Source organism: Barbatula barbatula (assembly GCF_947034865.1).
Source record: "Barbatula barbatula genome assembly, chromosome: 10".
NCBI lineage: Eukaryota > Metazoa > Chordata > Actinopteri > Cypriniformes > Nemacheilidae > Barbatula > Barbatula barbatula.
The window spans coordinates 2,560,054-2,582,980 of NC_136773.1; the positions used below are offsets into that span (position 1 = coordinate 2,560,054).

General features: G+C 42.3%; 3 protein-coding genes across 3 annotated transcripts; 2 read left to right on the forward strand and 1 right to left on the reverse strand.

Moving 5' to 3' along the window:
* Window positions 1-243: 243 nt before the first annotated feature.
* On the forward strand, window positions 244-2,203 carry psmd8 (proteasome 26S subunit, non-ATPase 8). Its single transcript, XM_079466518.1, has 7 exons — window positions 244-427; window positions 871-943; window positions 1,020-1,122; window positions 1,319-1,484; window positions 1,595-1,695; window positions 1,781-1,892; window positions 1,995-2,203. The coding sequence occupies exons 1-7, from the start codon at window positions 317-319 to the stop codon at window positions 2,130-2,132; spliced, it is 804 nt and encodes a 267-aa protein (XP_079322644.1). The 5' UTR covers window positions 244-316; the 3' UTR covers window positions 2,133-2,203.
* A 3,065-nt stretch (window positions 2,204-5,268) lies between these two features.
* spred3 (sprouty related EVH1 domain containing 3) lies at window positions 5,269-13,995 on the forward strand. The gene is made up of 6 exons (XM_079465623.1): window positions 5,269-5,550; window positions 7,763-7,928; window positions 8,091-8,259; window positions 8,398-8,459; window positions 9,278-9,439; window positions 10,496-13,995. Exons 1-6 carry the CDS (start codon window positions 5,540-5,542, stop codon window positions 11,468-11,470), a joined length of 1,545 nt encoding a protein of 514 aa, XP_079321749.1. The 5' UTR covers window positions 5,269-5,539; the 3' UTR covers window positions 11,471-13,995.
* Window positions 13,996-14,159: 164 nt separating this feature from the next.
* On the reverse strand, window positions 14,160-22,589 carry dhx34 (DEAH (Asp-Glu-Ala-His) box polypeptide 34). The gene is made up of 16 exons (XM_079465624.1): window positions 21,481-22,589; window positions 20,249-20,560; window positions 19,900-20,154; window positions 19,323-19,425; window positions 18,972-19,189; window positions 18,673-18,847; window positions 18,322-18,515; window positions 18,149-18,250; window positions 17,380-17,646; window positions 16,892-17,065; window positions 16,673-16,778; window positions 16,366-16,472; window positions 16,025-16,300; window positions 15,746-15,931; window positions 15,519-15,660; window positions 14,160-14,779 (listed from the first exon to the last, which is right to left on the reverse strand). Exons 1-16 carry the CDS (start codon window positions 22,168-22,170, stop codon window positions 14,646-14,648), a joined length of 3,441 nt encoding a protein of 1,146 aa, XP_079321750.1. The 5' UTR covers window positions 22,171-22,589; the 3' UTR covers window positions 14,160-14,645.
* Between the last annotated feature and the right edge of the window lie 338 nt (window positions 22,590-22,927).

The window sequence follows — 22,927 nt, forward strand, 5'->3', positions numbered from 1 at the left end:
GAAACACTTTTTTAATGGACACTCAGCATAATAATTCTGGCAAAAGCAAAATGTTCCTGCCTCGTATACCTCTAGTTATCAATTGTAATTATGTAATCGTTAAAACATGTTTACTGAAATGCAAAAGTATATTATTTATTAGTTACTATTACTAAGGGAATATATATATATATATATATATATATATATCAGTCAAACGCGATGTGTTCCTAAAATTGCCATTTATCAGCTTCCCTCGTTCCCACGGTAACATTCTTTACGACAACTTCCTGCCGTGTTCCGATAGGCCGGTGTCGTACATTTTTGCAGAATCACCATGGCGGCTGTGTTGAAAGAGACTGCGGGCTTGTATGAAACTTTGAAAGCTGAGTGGAATAAAAAGAATCCAAATCTAAACAAATGCGGCGAGATACTGAGCAAGCTTAAGGTAAGATCGATGAAATGTGATAGGTTTGTCAGGGGTCTGAGAATAGAAAATAGCAAAATAAGTCACCCGACGGGAGTTAGCTGTCGTGCTATCGAAAACGCTCCGAATTACCTGTTTACTAACGAGCGGCTATTAATCGTGATTTACTTAAATGTTTACAATACAATCCCATCTTAAAACCGTGTGAGTTGTCTGTATAGCGATTTGGACTTGTAGACCACCAAAATGGCAAGTCAACGAGCCCAAAACAAAAACGGACAGCCTATGTGAACTGAGAGATGTACATACAAAATGTGATACATGGCATAAAATGATACTATTCATTATTGTAGTTTTGAATATTATATACACTATGATGACACTTCTTTTATACACCCGTCACGTATTTAATACTATGTTTAAATGTGTTGCATTATTTTAATGCTGTATTGAAAACCTTATAGATTTCCCTTTTGGAGTTGAACTTTTTACCAACTACTGGGGCCAAACTAACCAAACAGCAGCTTATTCTTGCCAGTAAGTATTTGTGAAGATTTCATAAACATGTTAAACTGTGTTGAAATGTTGTTAAGTTGTTCTGTTTCTTTTACAGGAGATGTATTGGAGATTGGAGCACTATGGAGCATACTCAAGAAAGACATCCCGTCTTTCGAACGCTACATGGCTCAGCTCAAGTGTTATTACTTTGATTACAAGTAATTATGGCCTTGCATCACATACTTTTCTCGCTATTTGTATTGCATGATGAATATGTATGTTTTTAATTTTCAACTTAATAAATGACATCAGTAAGGTTTGTAGGTGGGTGCAGTGAGTTGTTGACCGTTATGAAGTAACAGCTTCTGCAAACAGCCGTGGTGTTTATCTGCTTCTCTCTTTTTAATTCCACAGGGATGAATTATCCGAATCCGCTTACAGGCACCAGTTGCTGGGTCTGAATTTACTCTTCCTGCTTTCTCAGAACAGAGTGTCTGAGTTCCACACAGAGCTGGAAAGACTGAGCGCAAAAGATATCCAGACTAATGTCTACATCACACATCCGGTTTCATTAGAGCAGGTGTGAAAATAATTCAATATTTGACTCTGAACACAAATTGCATATAGGAAGGTCTGTTTCTTACACCTTAAGTTTCGACAAAAAGTTGCATCTTTTCCTTCTGTTACCAGTACCTGATGGAGGGAAATTACAACAAAGTTTTCCTTGCCAAGGGAAATATCCCTGCTGAAAGCTATAACTTCTTCATTGACATTCTCTTGGACACCATTCGGTAGGGATTGTTCATCGTGCAGAAATCAAATATAGATGCAAAATAGTTTTGGATATCTTGGTTTTAACTCATTGTGTTTTTATAGAGATGAGATTGCAGGCTGTATAGAGAAAGCATATGAACAGATCCAATTCAACGAGGCCACACGGGTGCTTTTCTTTTCCAGTCCAAAAAAGATGACAGAATATGCGAAGAAAGTAAGTGTTAGATCACATTCCCATTATCTGGTTAATCTACTTGTAGTGATTTTACAGATTGAATGTAACTTTTCATAATATGAGATTGCTGCTGTTTCACAGAAAGGCTGGACACAGAGCCCTGATGGATACTATTCATTCAGTACACAGCACCAAAAGACAGAGGAAGTGACCATCCCCTCCACAGAGCTGGCCCAACAAGTCATCGAGTATGCAAGGCAGCTAGAAATGATCGTGTAGATTGATTAGTGTCCGTTTGGACAAATTCATGTTTGTTTATCAAAATATAAAAATAAAACCATTGTACAGTTGCCAAATGTCTCTGTACTCACTTTAAACACATGATGACACAACCGCAAAGCATGGCCAGGACTCTTTACTTTCTCATGCTTGTAAAAATGCTCTGGAGATCTCACAGTCTTAGTCTGATTGTCCTTGGGGGTGTCAGTTGATGTGTTTTCAGATGATGGTTTTCTTCAAGAGTGAAAATGTTTGGGAAAATTGGTCTGACTCACATGAGAATGCTCAGTCTTCATCACTTGTCTGTTGTTTCACTAGAAGTGTTCATTTAATTATTGTACTCTTTTGCCCTTGTTTTGTTTGCTGGCAACTAATAATTGAAACTGTTGTTGCAAGGCACTGATGGTTAATAAAACATTTTTGACTCTTTTATAATATGTGTTATGAAACAGGAAACGGTGTATATTCAAAAATTTAGATATTTCACAAATATTTATTCTGGAGGAAGTGTCTTCGGAATTTATCAGTCAATGGTGGTGCATCTGTAGCGATCTGTTCAATTCGTCTAATATTTGGTGGCAGGTCAGCATTCTTGCAAAAGTCCTGGTACAAGAGCGGTCAACAGCAAAGGGATGCCAGGGCTCCTCGAGATGCACTGGATACGTCTCATCGGTTTCATGCTCTGATTTCACAGCTGCGTTTTGCTTTGTCTTGCAGTCAACACACGCTCTGGCGTTTTGCTATGTCTTGGTCTTTGACCAGGGGGAATGTGCATTGAGTTTTGTGCTGTGGAGTTTTGCAAAGCAGCTGGATGGTAGTTGAAACAATAGGTTTGGGAATTACTGTGAGCTGTCTGTAACCCTGGAATGTTTGTTGTCTCTGCAGTCTGGCCTTCAGGTCTTTCATACTGCTTTTTTTCCAGGGGCTGGATGAATTTGGGCTCTTTGTGAATCTGTGAATTCAGCTCGGTTTAGAAAATAAAAACACGTTTTTATGCAAAACCTGGGTAAATCTTAACAAAACAGTTCCATGTTAGGTCATATTTCCGTACAAAATGTGAAAAAATTATTTTGAATACAGGACATGATCACCACCCAAACTCTTATTCCTGACATGAACATCTGAGTTTGTTTGTATTTATGTCAAATTGATGAAACGTACTTATGAAATGAATGTACTTGATATATTACTTGATAGCCATATAAATAATATAGTATATATTTAAATAGAAAATAGTAAATAATTGATGTAATGTATAAGTATATATTTCTACAATGTGTAACTGGGGAAATTAGTTAATTTATTGATCATATATTTCCATTCATACATTTGAACAAGATACAAAACAATCATATTTTAGAACTAACCTGGAGTCAGCATGATGAAAGTTTGGGGAACACTGTGTGATGGCATTTAGATCCCAGAAGACTTCCCTGGATGCTTTCATTTTCACCCTCAGGGTTGAATGTCTGAGAAGTGTCACGGGTGTTCCTGGACTTGAAGTAAAGCACGTGCCTTTTTACTTGTATGATTTTCCATTATTTCCATGTGTGCTGTCTAATAAAAGACCGGCCCCTGTTAGCACAGACTTCTTTCCGTGGATGCTGTGGAAAGTCCTCTGCACGGTTTTAATCTTAACAGTGTTATAAGGACTGCAGCTGCCAAACATGTTCAAAAGATAATAGCATGTTGTTTTGAGTATTGTGTCATAAGACATAAGGGCTTATTGGTTAAGTTGTCTGCCCAATGAAGGTTCCAGGAGAATAAGTGTGGGGTAATTTGTGGTTAGAGGGGTTAACTATACACACCATTTTGCAAGACGTAAACAACACTGGTCAAGCACTCCCTGTTTGATACATGGACGGTTTCATCGGACGCACTGGCCTGAAGTTAACTTCCGGTCTGTGTTTGGTTAGAATTTAAGTTTTTATATTTCATTGAAATTATTATTAATTTACATAATTAATACGATTTATTGTATATTAAATGTGTTACATTAAAACTACTCGAGTTATTGATTCGTTGCTGAGGTCTACCGGAAGTTACGTTTGGGCCACGTAACGTTTGTTTGTTAGACGTCTCTAAACTGATTAATTTGTCTAGTTTTTAAATGATTTATTTTTGCATTATTTGCACTGCAACTTTAATAGCTAATGTCTATAATTGATGCACACTTAAATCACTATTGTTAAGTCTAAATTATGATCTGTTCATAGCCACCTGTACATTATTGTTCATAGTACAAACCTACTGTCAAATATTTTCATAGTCCATGCCCAATGTTTAATATTTTCTCAATATTGTATTCTGTATTTATTCAAACTGTATATCCTGCACTTGCTATTTGCACTTCTGGTTAGACCTAAACTACATTTCGTTACACTGTACTTGTATATGTGTAATGACAATAAAGTTGAATCTAATCTAAACACATACAAACAAACAAACATTTACTTCGCATCTCACTTCGTGAAGCTTTTGCTTTGCAGCTCGCTTTTATGTCTCCGTTGCGAAATAAAACATTCATAAAGCCTGATTATATTCGATGACATTCGGATGTTTCTTAAAGCGACGATTGACTAACTAAACGTACTTTATCCAAACGGTTGAAGGGGAACGAGACGGGCTGTTTATTCGAGCAATAGACGGCTCGTTGTCTGGCGTGGCTGTTTATCAATGGTGGGCTATCAGTGAACATGAATGGGGAGCTGGAGATGAATGGAGACCGGCTGCTGTGAATCGTGTCATGGCGCATAGAGCTGCATGGAGCTGTCCAGGGTACTGAGCCGCAATACACCGCCACTTTACACGATATCCATGTAAATCACCGAGTTTAGACCTGTTTCCCTCTATATGCTTCACCTATATGTTATTGTGTGCATTCGGCCGTCACACGTTTGAGCTAAACCTAAACATTTACCGATAACAACATTTGAAATTCCTCTCAACTAACGCGCTTTCCATTGAACGTGACCCGAGATATGCTCACCGGGACACGATGTCCATCTACGAGTGTGTTTTCTGTGAGCGTGTCGACAGGTAGAGAGAGGGAGAGGGAGAGAGAGAGAGAAACAGGGAGGGAGTGATTGAGGAAAAGCGAGAGAGCGAGGGAGGGAGGGAGGGAGGAAGCGAGAGAGGGAGGATGATGATGCTGCCGGTGGAAAATGGCTGCTGCATCCTCGAGCCCATCCGAAACCGTATGAAGGTGGACGGAGAAAGATAAGAAAATGAGAATAGCGAGCGACGGAGAGACTGCGTGCGTGCGTATGTGAGCGAGAGCGTGCGCGAGTGTGTGCGTGTGTGCGTGTGTGTGTGTATGAGCGTGAGAACGCGCGCGCGTAAGAAGGGAAATAAAAAAGACGAGAGACCGGGGGGCAGCCAGCTCGAAGCGGCGGCAACACCGAGCCATGGAGGGCGAGTAAGTGCATGCATTTTTATTTGACACGACATTTACCGAGAAAACGGACTTTGCGTCCCCTCCAGGGCTGATAGAGCTGTAAGGTGGTCGTGAGAGCGGCGGGTGCGCTTCCAACTGGTGTTAGATGCTCATAAACACTATTACGCAGCTGTGGCTATCAACAACGTACACCATATTCTCCATATGCACGCAAACGTTTGATGTTGAACGGGCCTCGCTTGGACCGCACTGGAGATAAAACGCCTTCGAGGCGCATGAAAGGCGACGAGCGTGTTCCCGTACGCGTTAAGAGACGGTTTTTGTGTGCGTGTCGTGCGGATTTTCCACGTATAGCCACTAAATACATGCGTGCATTATAAAACACGTCGTTAGGAAACCGATGGATTATGGCGAGTTTTCCCACACCGGCGGGATGGAGGCGCACAGGGACGCTTTTTATCAACGCGCCTCGAGTTTCATTATGATTTTTAAAGCCAAACTTTATGAATGAAATGTGATTTTTCTCTCACCCCCTTCTCTCCTCCTCTTGTCATATCTCCCCCTCCCCCAGCGCTTCTCTTCTTCTTCTTCTTCTTCTCGTCCATATCCTCCTTTCACCCACTCATCTCTCGGTTGAATTCACCGTGCTATATGCGTGATTCAGCCGCGTTTATTTTATTCATTCATAAAACAGAGGATGAACGAATGAGTGCGCGTGCACGTGCACCCGTCTCGATCAGACGATGTGGCGGCGGAGGACGCGACGCCTCGCGATAATCGATGCGCCGTCAACTTATCGACATCGGAATCAAAATGGATTTGATTTCACGGGGTTTATGGTAATGCGGATTTGTCGACGGGGCTCGTCGGACTGAAAAACGGCCACGAGGGGCCTTGTGTGGCGAAGGGGCGCGTTCATTGATAACGTATCTCTCTTCATCTCAGGCCATTCATTTATTTATGAACGCACGGAGCCCGTTGCGTTCCTCGTCGTTTTATATTGATTTTATTATGAACACGCGACAGCTGTATGTTTTATTACGACATCTTTTTGGAGACTGGCAAGACGCGTACAGTCCGTGCGCGCGCTCAAAGTGATTAGATTTTCCTCGCCCACGTGACCGTCCATTAAAAAAATCGCGGCGTTACTCGTCATTGTTAGAATCGTGCCTCGCTGCTCACGGATTGAAAACTGAACATCGGGTTGATGTGAAAGCCACACACACGATGTCCTCGGAATGAAAAAATGAGCTCCGGTATAATAAACCTTGTATCTCCATGTCACACTGGAAATCAATCATAAATATCCTGTATCCACGCATGTACTTATACTTCGCTTACGTCATAAAAAGTCCGTGGGTTTTTTAACCATGCGTAAAATCACGTCACGTGTCAGACAGCAAAAAGAGCCTCAGTCACTTCACACATTTGGGTTGAGTGACACGTCTTTGGGGGTCTTGGGTACAGGGTGCTTAAAAAGAGCCTCCGATTCTAAAGAAATGGGAATTTAGCAACGTGACTATACTGTGAGCGTGAAATGCACAGCTTTCGTAGTGTACATTCTATTGTGAAGAATTTATTGTGCACATCACTTCAATAAAATAGCATTATACATAGTCTTTAAATATACCTTGAGGATGACTTTCCGTTTCATCTGACATCATCGTGTCAATGTGGGCGGAGAAAACACTTGTGTGCAAGCTGGGCAGATATGATGAAGCATTTTGCCTTCACAAATTCGGTTCCCTATTCCCAAACCAACCCGGGGCCCTTCCAGCTCGGTTAGTATCAACATCGGAGGCAAATCTACTTGATTTCGAGAACATCTTTATCTTTAAAGTCAACGTGAAGCAAATCTGACTCCACTTCAAATGCAATGCATGATCTAAGTTGTATTGTGAATGTTTTGTTTTGTTTTAATCATGTTATTCCATTATGTTATTAAACTATGTCATAATCCCCCTTATAATTCAACCATCTCTTATCCAACTGAATAACATTTTGTTAAACATACTTTGTAACTCCAAAATATGTCAGAATGCAAAAATCAAACAGGTTGTTCCTCAATAGCACACTAGTTCTTGGATTTCAAGGGCTATTTGATGAATGTCTTGTGCGTGTATGGTTGTATATTTCTGCTTGAGTCGCCTTTGTCTCAAAGTCTGTGTTTGTGCGTGTGGGCGTGTTTGTGCTCAGCTGGTTATTGCCCTCACTCCGTTTACTTCCCGTACAGTGTGCGTGTCCGAGCAGTGGTGATGACACGTGACGATTCCAGCGGTGGCTGGGTGCCCCTTGGAGGGGGCGGCCTCAGTCACGTGATCATTTGCAAGGGGCGGAGCCCCGAAGGTCGTGGGCGGAGAGAGTACGTCATTCGCGGAGAGCGGCTACGCGATCGAGCAGTGAGTGTGTGCGTGTGTGTTCATGCCCGTCTTTGTGTGCGCTGACGTTTCCTCAGCCTGACAGTCCTGGCCATCTGCCTGTAATATTTGCCCGTAACCATCCAGGAGTCGACTAGTCCTTGCCTGTGTTGTCCAATGACCAGCGTCTCTTTCTTTATATAGCCCGTGCTGGAATGTGCCATTCAAAAGGGTCTGGTCTACAACAAGGTGAACCCCATCTTCCATCACTGGCGTGTGGAGGAGAGGAAGTTTGGCCTCACCTTCCAGAGTCCAGCTGATGCCATCTCCTTCGAGAGGGGGCTTCAAAGTGTCCTTGAGAAGCTGGACAGAGGTAAAACCATCACAGGAAATACTAAGAAAGAAGGAAGCTGGTGCGAAAGACGTGGATGATGTTTAGATGTAGCTTTTTCTGTCAGTTTTAATGCCAGTGCAGTTCAGATGCGTTCACACGTTCATCATTTTCCCCCAGGAACTGACTCGCCATCCTCCTCGACAACTGAAGAGGGCGACACGGAGGATGACGGTCAAGCAGTGAGTGTTTTTATCACATTTATCATTTATCACACGTGTCTGAGATGCACGAGGACCCGAAGGTGCACAACCAAATGTATAAAGAAACCAAAATTGACTTAAAACACAATGGAATCAAGCAACGTAACAGCGGAAACCGGTCACCGTACAACTTAATAAAGAAACGCAACAAAATGGACCAGATCATCTAAGTCCTGTTATCATAGAAATGGAGGTCACCATGAAGTTAAAGATGACAATATCTACTTTCTCAAAGAGGTCATGTTGTTTTTAATATGTAATATAATATGTTTGTGCCAAATAAAGTCATATTTTGGTTTTCATGACTATTTGGAGAATTGAGAAGGAATTGCTCTTCAAAATAGTTACTATATTTTAATTTTCCTTTATGTAATTTATGAGGAATATGGGCCATCATGGAAGCAGCCTTTGCCTGACTATGGATGCGTTAAGAAATAATTTGGGGACGTCAGATGGGTATTTAAACCAACAAAAATCTTTGATAAAAGCTTAATTTCTTTTATGGTAAAGTTGACATTTGCATTAAATTGCCCTGCTCTTTCCTAATGGTGTCATGTACATCATGTCAGTTGCCACACATGCGCAGAAACCATAACACTCCATCTTGTCTCATGTCATTGCATTTTATGTGTTTGACTGACTCTTTCATCCAAGCCAACTGACATTCAAGCTATACACTTCATCAGTATTTGCATTCCCTGGGAATTAACCCCTTGACCAGTTGAGCTTCTGTTAGTCATCTGTGTAGGTCACTGTCATCACCTTGTGCATGTTTGATGACTTGCAGTCTGTCTCAGTCTCATACAGGAAGTGAGTCGTCATCCAACAGCAGAAAAGAGATGCTGCCTAAACCCATCACCATCGTGACCAGTGAGTCGTCCTCCACCTGTTTTGTGCGATCCACAGAGGAGTTTGCGTACGGAGCAGCGCACGCCGTCACGGCGCAGACTCCAGCCCAGGTGAAGCTGACGTATACCTTTTCTCTAAATACAATATCCTGCATGATAGGTGAAGTTTTGCTTTTAGTGATAGTAAGTGAAAAGGAAAAGTGATGTGAATTTGTGCTCTGCATTTAACCCACCCAAGTGCACACACACCCAGAGCAGCGCTTTTACTACACTGACTGTGGCAGCGTGTATTTACACAAAATAGTGTAATGCATGCATTCATTGTTTAATATACGTCAAATCTTTTGTGTATACACAATTATTCTGTAAATAAATATATCATTGGGCCGACAACAATTTAAAATAAGGTAACACTGTACAGTAAGGTTGAATGAATGAACTAACACCAACTACCAATGAACAATATTTTTTTTCAGCATTTATTAATATTTTGTTATTGTCAGTTAATGTCAATAAATGTTTTCATGTTAATTTACTGTGGATTATTTTAACCGTTTAGAATATTATATATTATATAATGCATTCATATTAACATACAGTATATAATAATAACAATAAAGTGTTACAAATATGGGATTATTATTATATAATATTATAGTAATATTTTGATAGTTTGATGATAGCTTTAATATTATTTTAAATAAGCTTTTATTTTTTGGTTTTCATCTTCATTTTAGTTTAATTTTGTTATATGCTTTCCTCAATTTATTATTTATTTGTTAATATATTTTTCACCTTGTTATTTACACATTTAAACAATAGAATAACGATTACCACCCATTTTCCTATTTAATGCCTCTTTTCTGTATACATTTGAATAATATAGTCTTTTTATTAAATGATATATGTGACAGGCTAATGCTAAACTTCTCTTTTGAAAACTGAAGTGAAAGTCCTTGTTTTCGTATTACTTGAACGCATCAAAAATAATTTGACCAGTTTCAAAATTATGTAAGTAAATACAACTCGAATTGTTTGAGTCAGTTTACTGTAATTAAAAATCTTGTAAAGCAAATGTAAGGCAGCTTAAGTTGAAACAGTTGAAATTGTTACAAGGAAGCATCATGATCACTTTTCTTCTCCCTCTCGTCCCCCATGTCGCCACAGATCCATACCCGACCAACCCAGCACCAACTCACCCAAGTTACAGCCGTGTTGAACCCCCCCGCACCTCCTCCGCCACCGCCGGCTCCCCCGACTCCCCCCTTAGCGCCCCCTGCCGCCTCTCCCCTGTCGCCGCTCTCACCCACCATCTCCCTGTTGGAGGAAGGAGACCTCCGCAGCCTCGACCCCTGCAAAGACTTGTGGGGGACACGTGGCTATGAGGACTACCGACGCGCTGGTGCTACACGGACCAAGGTGGGCGGGCTGACAGGGGGCGTGGTCGTGGGAGGCAGCCAGGATAAGGGGGAGCTCTGCGTGGTCCGCTTCGAGAAAGAACTGGCCGGCGTGGGCACCACAGGCTGTGAGGTCACCGTCATGCTGGACACCAAAGGCTCTCAGCATCACTCCTCGCCCACCTGCATTCCTAACGCCGTGCCAGGGGTGCCATCCGCCGACGGCTCTCCGCAGGAGACGGGCAAGGGCTCGCCTTCGCCGTGCTGCATCCACACCTCCCTCGCCACGCCCCGATCTAGGACTCGCAAGCGAGGGGGCGGCGGGGGAGGAGGGGAAGCCATCTCACCTGACGACGACAGCTCGTGCCCGCAGGGCTCCTCGTCCTGCTCGTCGCGCTGCGTGTACTGCCGTTCTGTTTTCAGCGCCTCCGAGAACGGACGGGGCCGTTGCCGGGACGCTCCGGACCCGGCGTTACACTGCCTGCGCCAGTGGACGTGCGTGTGGTGCGCAGAGAGCCTGCTCTACCATTGCATGTCGGACTCCGAGGGCGAGTTCTGGGAGCCGTGCTCGTGCGAGGACTCGATGGGCGGCTGGCCGCACCCGCTGTGCTGCGCTCGCTGGATGGCGCTGCTGGCGCTGTCACTTTTTGTGCCCTGCATGTGCTGCTACCTGCCCCTGCACGCATGCCTGCGCTGTGGGGAGAGATGCGGCTGCTGCGGAGGAAAGCACAAGGCCGTACGATGAGGCCTGACAGGGGGGAGGGATCCGGGGAGGGGCGTGTCACGCGGTCAGGGAGGGCGGGGCTTATTGTGACCAGAAAGGGAGCACAAAGACTTTCATTCCAGAAACAGACGTAGATCTGGTGCGTGAACCTTCGCGATAACATAACCCCCCCTGCCCCCCCCCCCCTCAAGGCCGTCTGCTGCATTCCGCTCTTTCTATTCTTTACTTGGACCCTGGTTGTACCAACGGTGAGTGCATGGGCAGCGTGTCACCGCACGGTTCAGGTAGACAGACAAGAGATAACGCCCGTGGTCTCTCGGTCTGATCTCTCTGATTTGCTGGTTTTTGGGGTCATCTCTGGGAGGTGGGGAGCCAATGGGGATCAGTGACGTAAACTGTTTCAATTGTTTAGTTTTCATTTGTTTTTGATTTAAGGAGAAAACACGAGATGAAAAGACAGATGATGTTTATAGGTATGGTTATCGGACGTTTTACGAGCATCTTATTTTACTTGAACTACCGAAAGATTTAGACAATTTTTGGGGAATTCATTTAAGAAATACACTCCCCGTTTACCTCTGATTTACTGAGTTTTACCTCAATGTCCTGAGAGGAAGACAGATAGAGACTTTATTTTTGGGACTGTATGCTGTGGTGAGGTTTCGTAACGCGGTCTCTGCTGTAGGTTTTTTCCAAGCACGTTCGGTCGTGTCGTGAAGAAGAAAGTTTTGATGTCCGCTCTCACGCAACCGAGGGTCATTTTCACCAGAACCACCGTAACCACACTCGGGCACATACGCACTCATTCTGTCAAGAATTGCATTTAACCTACCAACAACCAAGAATGTTGCCTATATTTAAAGTGTAGACCAAAAAAGTGTAAAAGATAATCTAGAACAGAATCTGCCGAACATTCGCTCAGCGAATATCAACCGAGGCCTTGAACTGTAGATGTAGATACCACTAAAAACACGGTGCAATGTGTATGACACAACAGCTTGACCTGAATGGCAACACGAAAACTTTATCATTAAATGTAAAAGTGAGTGGCGTCCTGACCAGACGCAACATGATAAAGCATAAAAATAAAAAAAGAATTCTATAAATCGCGATTTGTTTTGTGGCATCACACTGGCTAGCCCCGCCCTCAGTGAAATCTCATTGGTTCAAAATCCCACTCAAATATATTTTGAGAGAATGTGACCCTGGATCATAAAACCTTTTTGTAAAAGCCAAAAGTACATTGTATGGGTCAAAATAGTAGATTTTTGTTCTCTGCCAAAAATCATTAAGTACAGATCATGTTCCATGAAGATATTTTGTACATTTCCTACCCTTAATATATAAAAGCTTTATTTTTGTGAGTGGATGGCCTGCTACAGCGCCTCTGATTAATAACTTCAAAGGCGATTTTCTCAATATTAAGATTTCTTGCACCCTCGGATTCCAGCGTTTGAATCAGTCGTCCTATCCTACTCGATGGGCGGCTGGCCGCACTGCGCTCGCTGGATGGTGCTGCTGGCGCATATTGATGACCCATGTTTCAATATAAAGCTCAATTATTCAGCTTTCAAATTATGTAAAAATCTAAATTTAGAAATATTGACCCATAAAGTCACTAGGTCAAACAAGTTTTTTTGTCCAGGGTCACAAATGTGATTGTGCCACGCAACATTGTCGCTCACAAGTTAGTTGATGCCGTTGAACCCGTGTCGCGTCTGGTTAGGACTATAGAGAATTCCGACCAATCGGTTCAAACGCTGCCTGGCATAACCTCAACGTTTTTAGAAACACTGCTTTAAAATATCACAAAGCTGCTATATTTTGAGTCTCCTGAACTTATCTTACCTCTGCTGCTAATAATGAGATGCAGCCCTGTAGTCGATTCGATTGACAAAGACGAGTCACTAAATCACTTCCGAGGAAAAATATCTATGATGGGGAAGAACTCCAAAAGTATTCAACATACTCTGTCAGGGAGCGTGGAGTTACACGGGAATCAATGTATGTAAATGCAGATTACGGTCACTTTAAATGAAAAAGCGTTTCGCTGTGGCGTAAACCATTAAACCTAAACATGTGCACTGTACACATTTCCGTCCATTGTCAAAGACATTCTCACTCATTACGATAGAAAAGACCCAAAAATAGCACTGGAAAACAGAGAACTTTGAGAGATGAGACCACCCTAGAAGGCCCTAGTCATACATCCTATTAATAAATGTGCCTTTTGATTTATTTAACCAACAATCATTTCTAAGTAACGACGTACCTAAATACTCATTTTCCTTTTCGGGTTGTTTATTTCTGCCAATGTGCATATTTTAATATGTATGTATCTATTAGTTTGAAAAGTAATCAATGGAAAATATTACCTGTTTATATATTTATTGAGATATTTATTCTAATTCTTTATTTATTTTTGGAGACGGGTTTTTATTTTCTGTGCTGTCTAACTTCTCTGACTTTGTGCCAATTTGCTGCTTTGAGGTGTTACATATCGTGGGTTTGTATCATTAATTAAACCCTAACTCTATATTTTAATGAAACCTTTGCACTCTGGATCCTGTTTACATGTTTATGTCCAATGTTTTTGTGAACGCGTGCTCGGACACTTTGTGCATAAAAGGGACACAATGTAGGACTTGCACGTAGACATAGCCATCATATCAGTGTAGTACAGTATAATGCGTTTGTCTCTGTTTGAATAACACGATCGGTCAAATGCGTTGCGCACATTTCCCCCCCGAAATCAAATGAAATTGCACTTTGCATACAGAAGACTTGTAACTTTAAGACAATGAAACATTATTTTTATGACAAATAAGCATCCTCACCCCAAATCCTCATTATTGTATTGCAAATTACTGTATTTTTATTTAAAATATGTATAAAGTATATTTGTACGTTTTGCACTACAGTAATGGCGTTTTATTAACATTACAGTAGAAGGGTTTGGGAAAAGAAACTTTACAAGAGCGCAAGAGTGAAAACTTCACCACAGTGAAATGCAATTTCAGGACCAACTCAACCGAAAGCATTGGGAACGAATATATCAAGAAAACGTTCACTGACACATTTACTTTTAAAACCTGTTACTGTATGGATTAAGACATGTAAAGAGTCTCGATATTCTATCAGACAAATGAAAATGGCGAAGCTGAGCTCAGAGAGAAGGATGTGCCGGTGTATGAGCTCAGGACAGATGCTGCCGCTTGTGTTTCAGGATCTCTGTTGAGGTGAGAGTTAAGTCTTTATTACATACATCACAGTGATAGACTCTGGTCAGCCCAGAAGATGATGGTAAAGACGTCTGGGCACTTTCAGAGTCTGTGGAAAGAAGTTGAAACATTTACAACGTAAGTATTTAGTGATGTCACTGACGGAAGAATTAATAGTAATTCATTATGATTTCCAAGGCTTGAGAAAAGATCGATATGATTTGTATTTATTGTAATCGACTTATATTTCACAATACTCAGTTCATTTGATGATATTTTGCAGTTTTGGGATTATTGGCAATCCCTGAAAGAATTGTTAAAATCATTGCATTGCAGTTAGATCATGAATCTTTTTTATTATAAACATTTAATATTAATGTTTAAAATTAGCAATTTATGAACACATCGATTACAATTATAACATTACCTTTTTTGTGGTTTGAAACAAATGTAACAAAAAAACAACACCATTAACTGGACATCTGATCCTGCGAAAGGATCAGTTCACTCGAAGATGATAATTCTGTCATCATTTACTCATCCTCTAAACCTGTATACATTTATTTGTTCTGCTAAACACAAAGGAAGACCCTTGGAAGAACGTCTGTAACCAAACAGATCTCATTACCCATTGACTCCCATAGTATTTATTTTCCCAACTTTGGCAGTAAATGGGGGATGAGATCTGTTTGGTTACAGACGTTCTTCCAAGGGTCTTCCTTTGTGTTTAGCAGAACAAAGAAATGTATACAGGTTTGGAACAATCTGAGGGTGAGTAAATGATGACAGAATTTTCATTTTTGCGAGAACTGTCCCTTTAATAGATGTTTCCTCATCGTCTCTCTCACCTTCTTCAGGCTGCTGTTCCTCTGCCGGCCTGCAGGTGGCCTCATGCTGCATGCGCTCCAACGGTGTCAGGGGCATGTAAAGATCACAGTGCGGGCAGCTCCAAAAAGAACGCAGACATTCACTGTACAGGTCCATCGAGTCCTACAAGACAGACAAAAAACACAGAAGACTAAGAAATCCTTTGAGGATCATAACTAGAGGCGGTGAATTTTTGGCCATCACATACACATAAACAGTTGTAGGTGAAGAAGTTGCAGACACGCAGGCCTCCTTTAATAGGATCCGGCTCCGTCTTCATCCCAGGAAACAGAGAGCCCAGAGCTGAAGAACAGGAGAGTTCGGTGTTCTGCTGAGGTCCGATGTACAGGTTCTGAGACTGCAGCGCTGTCAGACGCCTCAGACTGTAACTCACCTGAACAGATGCAAACATTCACAAACCACACGGGTAACATTTATAACTACATTTGATCGGTACGTGCATCGGCACAGCAGTTTCCCCCGTTACCTCAGTGTACAGCAGAAATCGCACAAGACCCTCACAGAGCTTGTCAAGGTCCCTGCGGGACGGTTTGGGTCCATCCAGCCCAGTCCTTGAACCCGGACCGCCCTGACCGAGCTGGGCCTGAAGCAGTCTCTCCCATTCCCCCCGCAGCGTGATGGCAGAGGAGAACACCTTCAGGGCCGTATCTCCATCAGTTAATCCCAACTCCAGCCATCCATCCACCACCACCCGTGTGCAGTCGGCGTTTGTGTCCACAGAGTTTGCCACCAGCAGCAGGGCCTACAGGGAGAGATGAAACTTAGGTTTGGTTTTACGATATTTGCGAAGAAAATGCAAACACTGACCTGCAGGGCCGGAACCCGAACGCAGTTTGAGACATAAGGCTTGTTGGTTTCCAGTAAAGTCACGAAAGCCAGTAACTGGTGTCTGTTGCTTTGGCCTTTATCAGCACCTACAGATATAAATGAATGATTTAAGTCGGCATAGTAAATAATAAACTGACTTTGTTTCAGGAATTGTTGTTGTGTTTTAAGATTTTTGATGTTTTTATTTAGTTTCGAGATTTGTTATTAGTTTCGCAAAGTGTTTTTTTGCACTTCTCTGCTATCATTGTGTTATAAATGTATGTTTGTTTGTCATTGCGGTGTGTACCAAACTCGCTGGACTCCTGCTCGGAGACGTGCAGAACTTCAGGATCACTGGCAAACACACTGGTTGGGTGGATCACGACACCTTGCTTGTTACGTGTGTGGAACACCTGAGACAGACAATATATATATATATATATATAAGTTCATCCGATTTCATTTCAATAACAATCAGGTTTGTAATTTAATATTGTGCAGACATAATATACGAGGTTACACTGACCTGCTCGGAGTCTTTGCGTGTTGCGTTATGTTCATCCGGTGTGGCCAGCTGTGGGTAGAGTCCACGGCACAGCACCAGTTTGAGCAGAGACTGTTGCCGTGACGACAGATCTGCGCTGGCGTACGCTGCTTCCTGGAGCTCATTTACGTTGTGACGCAGTTTGAACTTCACTTCCTGTAAAAAACAGATAACCAATCAGAGTAGACTATAACACAGTGCTGCTCGACTACGGGCCTTAAAGGAACTGTTCGCACAAAAATGAAAATTGTTCTGATGAACTCAGAGAGAGATATTTGGAAGAATGCTTGAAACTGAACAGATCTTGTCCACCATTGACTACCATTGTAAACTATGAATTTATATTTTCGGGTGCAACGTCCCTTTTAGTTGCTTTAAAAAGATTTGAAAGCAGCATTACAACAAGACAAAACATTTTGTATTTTTCTAGTGATGCAAAGCTTTTGAATCTTGTATATGAAATAAATCACCTGTATGTCCACAGTCTGTTCATCTTTCTTCTTCTTCTTGTTGTTTGAGGCTGTTCTCTCATCATCTGACCCAGATGAGGCTTCACCCTCCAGTCCCTCCTCCAGACGCAGAACTTTCCTCTTAGTCTTCTCCTGGAGCTCATGATCTCGTTTCAGCTGGTGAAGTTTCTGTCTTTCTGTGAGTCTCTCTCTGCGCTGGGCTCTATCCTGCAGTCCTGACCTTCTGCCCGAATCATCCTCGAGGAGACCGTGAGTCCGCAGCAGCTCCTGTAGGAAGCCATAAATCACAGGTGGGACGGGACGACAAGTCTTTGGAATTGTGGAGGGGCAAGAGTGCCCAGTTAGTGGTGTTTTTTATGTAAGGATAAATAATTGTTCTGGACCAAAATATTGATGACTCATCTTTCCAAAGCATTAAATAAAAACATTTTTTTTCATATTATTAGCAAATGATGGTTAATGGCGGAGACTAGAGCCTATTTATTTTCAAAAGATTTGACAATTTTCTTTATTTGACAAACATAAAATTCCCTCAATTCCTCCATATAACAAGTGTCAGTCATACTGTATCGTACATGTGTCCTGTGGTGTGACACAACCATTTAAGGGAGTACTCCCACTCTCCCAGTTATAAAACTTAACCCTATTGGCTAAAAAAGATGAACCCATGCCAACATTCAATAAGAGACAGCAGAAATAAATGCTGTTTATCATGTCATTTCATGGAGTCTTTAAAAAAAGACATCATCATTGTAGTGAAGCTGCTCACTTTAAACTGTCGTCTCAGGTTGACCATCTCATACAGCCTCTGTTCCTCCAGCCCTCTCCGCCTGCACCACTTCCTGGAGCCACTTCCTCTGTCCTTCTTCGCCTGTGGAGAGAAACACGTCACATGCAAGCACAGATACACTGTGAAAAAGACAGAGATGGTCAAACACTGACCTGCACCCAGGCATTAAAAGTGTTGAGAAGGGTAAAGGGGTCTCCCTGGTTGCTTTGCAGAGGCTGGCGAGCGGTGGAGCAGTCGGGGTTGTGCTGAGCACTGCGTAAGAACGGAGACTGAACGCTCAGTGCGGCGGCCACCGTCAACACGGGCTCCACCAGCTTGAAGACCGAACCCAAAACCAACATCTTTCCTGGTTAAATATACAAATAACAAAGTTACAAACGGAAACAAAAGACCGTTTCGAAACATTAATGAACACACGGAGGTGATGTGAGATGTTTTTAGAACGTTGCTAGGGGGTTGCTAGGTGACAGCTCAAGACTCAAAAGATCCAATGGGCTCCTTACCAATGACCACATCCACGGGAAGTTGAGCCAGCAGCCGGCCAATGTGCGTCAGTTCTCCGTGTTCATCTAGCGCCCCCTGTTCTCTCAGATATGTGACTGCAGTCTGAATGCTGGAAGCGGGTGGAGGGTCTATGAAGACGAAGGAGCGAGGGTCTCCCACACCCATACTCTTCATCTGCAGAAACACAACACACACAACTCTCTCACTGAAGTTTTATGAGTAGTTTGAGTTTCCCAAAACATTGTTTTATTTTGTTGTGTCTCAACTAATGGTGTGTGTGTTAATGCTGGGATGTCACCTGTAGAACGAGGGAATCTAGCGCCACCCTGTGGATCTCAGGAACAGGATACGGAGCAAATGCATCATAATCAGATTCAGCGTAGAGTCTGTAACAGATTCCCGGACCGGTTCTGCCTGCACGTCCTTTCCTCTGTTCTGAACTGGCCCTGCTGATCCAGAACTCCTGGAGTCTCTGCATCTTAGCCTTTGGGTCAAAACTCATCTCTTTCACTTTACCTGCCCGGACAAAAGAGGTTTTTAAACCTTCGGCATCGCAAACAGAACTTGGAGGAGGTTTTACGTCTATTCATTTTAAAAGAAGCACGCTAGCATACGGATATGAACTACTACAAATGAACAAATACAGTACCTGAATCCACCACAAAGCGCACTCCATCGATAGTGACCGAAGTCTCAGCAATGTTGGTAGAAATGATGCATTTCCTCACGCCTGGGGGGGCAATATCAAACACCTGATGCGAGTTAAATGTACAATAATGACAAATTAGGGAAATGTCACTAGACACTATTAATACAACAATGAAATATTATGAATACAATAATTCCCAATACTACAATATTATTTTGGAAATTATTAATTTATCATATTAATAATTAAAAATGACTACAGAGACTATAAAAATACACATTATAAAATGCTATTGTACATTTATGATATTTAAACATAATTAATGTGTAATAATATTATTGGAATTATGGCTGTCATGACATCAGATTTTCTCTACAAAAGTACGCTGGCCAAAGGAATTCACAAGAACAAAATTGTTGCAATTCTGAATTTAAAATAAATAAAGCATAAAGCTATCAGTCAAATGTATCTTCAATTGTGTATGTTTATGTAAACAGAGTTAATTGAGAACCACTGCTCTAAAGCATGTGAACAGACATCATCTAATGATCCGGATGCATTGGTTGAGTGATCAAACCTTATCCTGCTGGGCCAATGAGAGCGTGCTGTGCAGAGGAAGGACAATCCAGCGCTGGGTGTGTGTGGCGTAAGTCTGGCAGGCGTCCTGGATGGCTGATATCTCAGCCACACCACTGAGGAAGAGCAACAGGTCTCCCCTCTCCTCCGGCAGATAGCGCTGGTCAATACCCTGCAGCACACGCAGATACGGCCGCGGGTCCAGTTTCTCTGAGCGGGACCCTTGCTCTTCTTGAGGAATGGGCTGGTAGATCACCTACACAGATGAGGAAAACTCAAGCTCGGACTGTAATCACTTTACTGTTTCACGTAAAACACGCTGTGCTTTTCAATGGGTTTCCAAAGCTTACCTGAATGGGAAAGAGTCTCCCTGGCACCTGCAGAACAGGTGCATCGTTGAAATAGTTTGAGAAGAGTTTAATGTTGATGGTGGCCGACATGAGGACCAGTCTCAGATCCGGCCGCAGGGGCAGAAGTGAACGCAGAACTCCCAGCAAAAAGTCACAGTGCAGGTGCCGCTCGTGCACCTCGTCCACGATCAACACTTCATACTGACCCAGGGAAGCATCCTGCTGGATCTGCCTGAGCAAGAGACCCTCCGTCAGAAACAGGAGTTTGGTAGCTGTGGTCCGGCTGGTCTCAAAGCGGATCTGGTACCCGACCTGAAAAGTACAAATACGGAGCAACAGATGTTAGGCAGGTTGTTTGACATAATTCCCGGTTGTATTTGTGGTCACGGTTACATTTTTCCCTCTGAAACTCGACCCCAGTTTCGTCCTAAATCCGTAATCAATTAAAGTCTCTGTTTCATTATAGTAATGGCAAACTATTACACGATCAAATAAATAAATGTTACTACTATCATACATTAATTACTTTTTTTTACTCAGGGTTGCCAGATCCGCAGAATTTCTGTAGAATTCAGGCTCGACTACTCATCACGTTACTTAAATTATAAACATACTAATAAAATATCTAATACGGTAATTTAATCTGAAAGAAATCTGTGTGTTTTTGGGCGACTCGGGCTACTTTTTTTGCGAGTTAAAGGATTTTCGGAAGGATTTTGTCCGTCAGCGGTCATTTCTAAGGAAAGATGAAGATATTTCTGCCAGCACAATGTGTTTATGATTATAACTATAGTGTCATTTTCAATAATACATTTTGTGTGATGAACAGCAATGACAAAATCTTACATATTACATACATATTTTTTTATTTTAGAATTTGGACTGTGGTCATTGGTTTAGAATAGGCTAGTTTTAATGACAACTGCTTTTATTACGCATTTCTGGCAACCCTAAATATAAAGTAATATATGAAATATGAAAGTAACGAATTGAGAATCATCTTCTCGTAAAATACCATTCGGAGAAGAGTTTAAATGTGCCTGGCCGGTGTTGTTAAGGGCATCACAATTTGAAACCAATATGGGTTTTATTTTATTCTGGTTTCCCGATACAAGACCCCCTTGCCAAATTGCAAATGATTGTGCTAATTTGATCATAATATCGTCATTTGTCCAATTTAAACGAACTGGACACATCCCAATTGAGTGCATTATAATGTCCACGAGTCTTACCTTAGAGCCATACTGGTTGAGACTCTCAAAACTGACTCTTTTTGCCAGTGAGATGCAAGCAATGCGGCGTGGTTGAGTACACGCTATGTGATTGAACCCCGATGCCATCAGGTACTGCGGCACCTGCGTGGACTTTCCACAGCCCGTGTCTCCAGCCACCACCACCACAGGATGAGTCCTCACCAGCTCCACGATCTTATCCTGGTACTGGAAGATGGGCAGGCTCTTCTGTTCTCTTCTTACCTTGGCAAGCTTGCCGAAGCTCTGCTTCTGGTTGAAGTCTAAGAAATGAAGCAGGGCGAGGCGGCAGTCTGTGATCTCCTGACGGCCAGGACCTGACGTGTCTCTGCGTTTCTTGTGATCCGATCTTCCCAAGCGCTCCTCCGCGTCTTTGGAGCGCACTGAAACGTTGATCCTGTATCTGGCGTCATACTCCTTTGGGAGCCCCAGATCTACAGATCCAGACTTAGTATTGGACTTTTTCTCGTGCGGGTCTTGTCTGCTGGATCCTGACGTGTCTCTCTTGGCTGTAAACCGCTGGAAACGCTCAAAGAAGGTCCAGAAGTCCTTGTGTTCGGCGCTGCCGGTCTGAATGTAGTCATGTTGGCGGAAAAAGATCTCATCCAGTTGTGCTCGACACCGAGGACTGTCCCAGTCCCAGCTTTGACTCTTATCCCGCTCGTGGGACATCTTTAGCCAAACGCGGTGTCATTCAGAGTCATGCCAGCGGTGCAAATCAACTGGACATGTTTAATAAAAGATCCCTTCGACTGCTTGTTTATAATTATTCATATATTTGCACGCACACGTGGTTGTACGTGCACACGTTCCCTTGTATTAAAAGAGAGTCGTGGCGGAACGAAAACAAGGTGGGACAGCTTCCGGTCCGTCTAAAGAGTCCGAGTGTGCGCAGACGGTATATCGTTCCTACGACCGTAAAATAGCAGCTTTGAAAAAGAAACTAGAATTGTGTTCAATAAATATCCCTTCGGCTGTTTGTTTATAGTTATTCATATATTTGCACGCACGGTTGTACGTTCACACATTCCCTTGTATTAAAAGAGAAACGAAAACATGGCGGGAGCGCTTCCGGTCCGTGTTAAGAGTCCGAGTGCTGCGCAGACGGTAAATCGTTCATACAACCGTAAAATAACTGCTTTGAAAAAAACTAGAATTGTGTTTTTAATACACCTTTCCCATTTCTTTTTATTTTAACCTAGAACCCCCAAATCCTTATCATTTGTTCATTTCAGATAATGTGTTAAATTGTCAATTTTATTTATTATTTATAATACGTATTATTCACCCTCTTGTCATTTCACACCTGTTGGACTTTGTTTCTTCTGCAAAACACAAAAGAAGATATTTTGAAGAATGTTGGTAACCAAACAACATTGATTTCCAATGTATGTACACAAACCACCGAGACCTTTCCTTAAATATATAT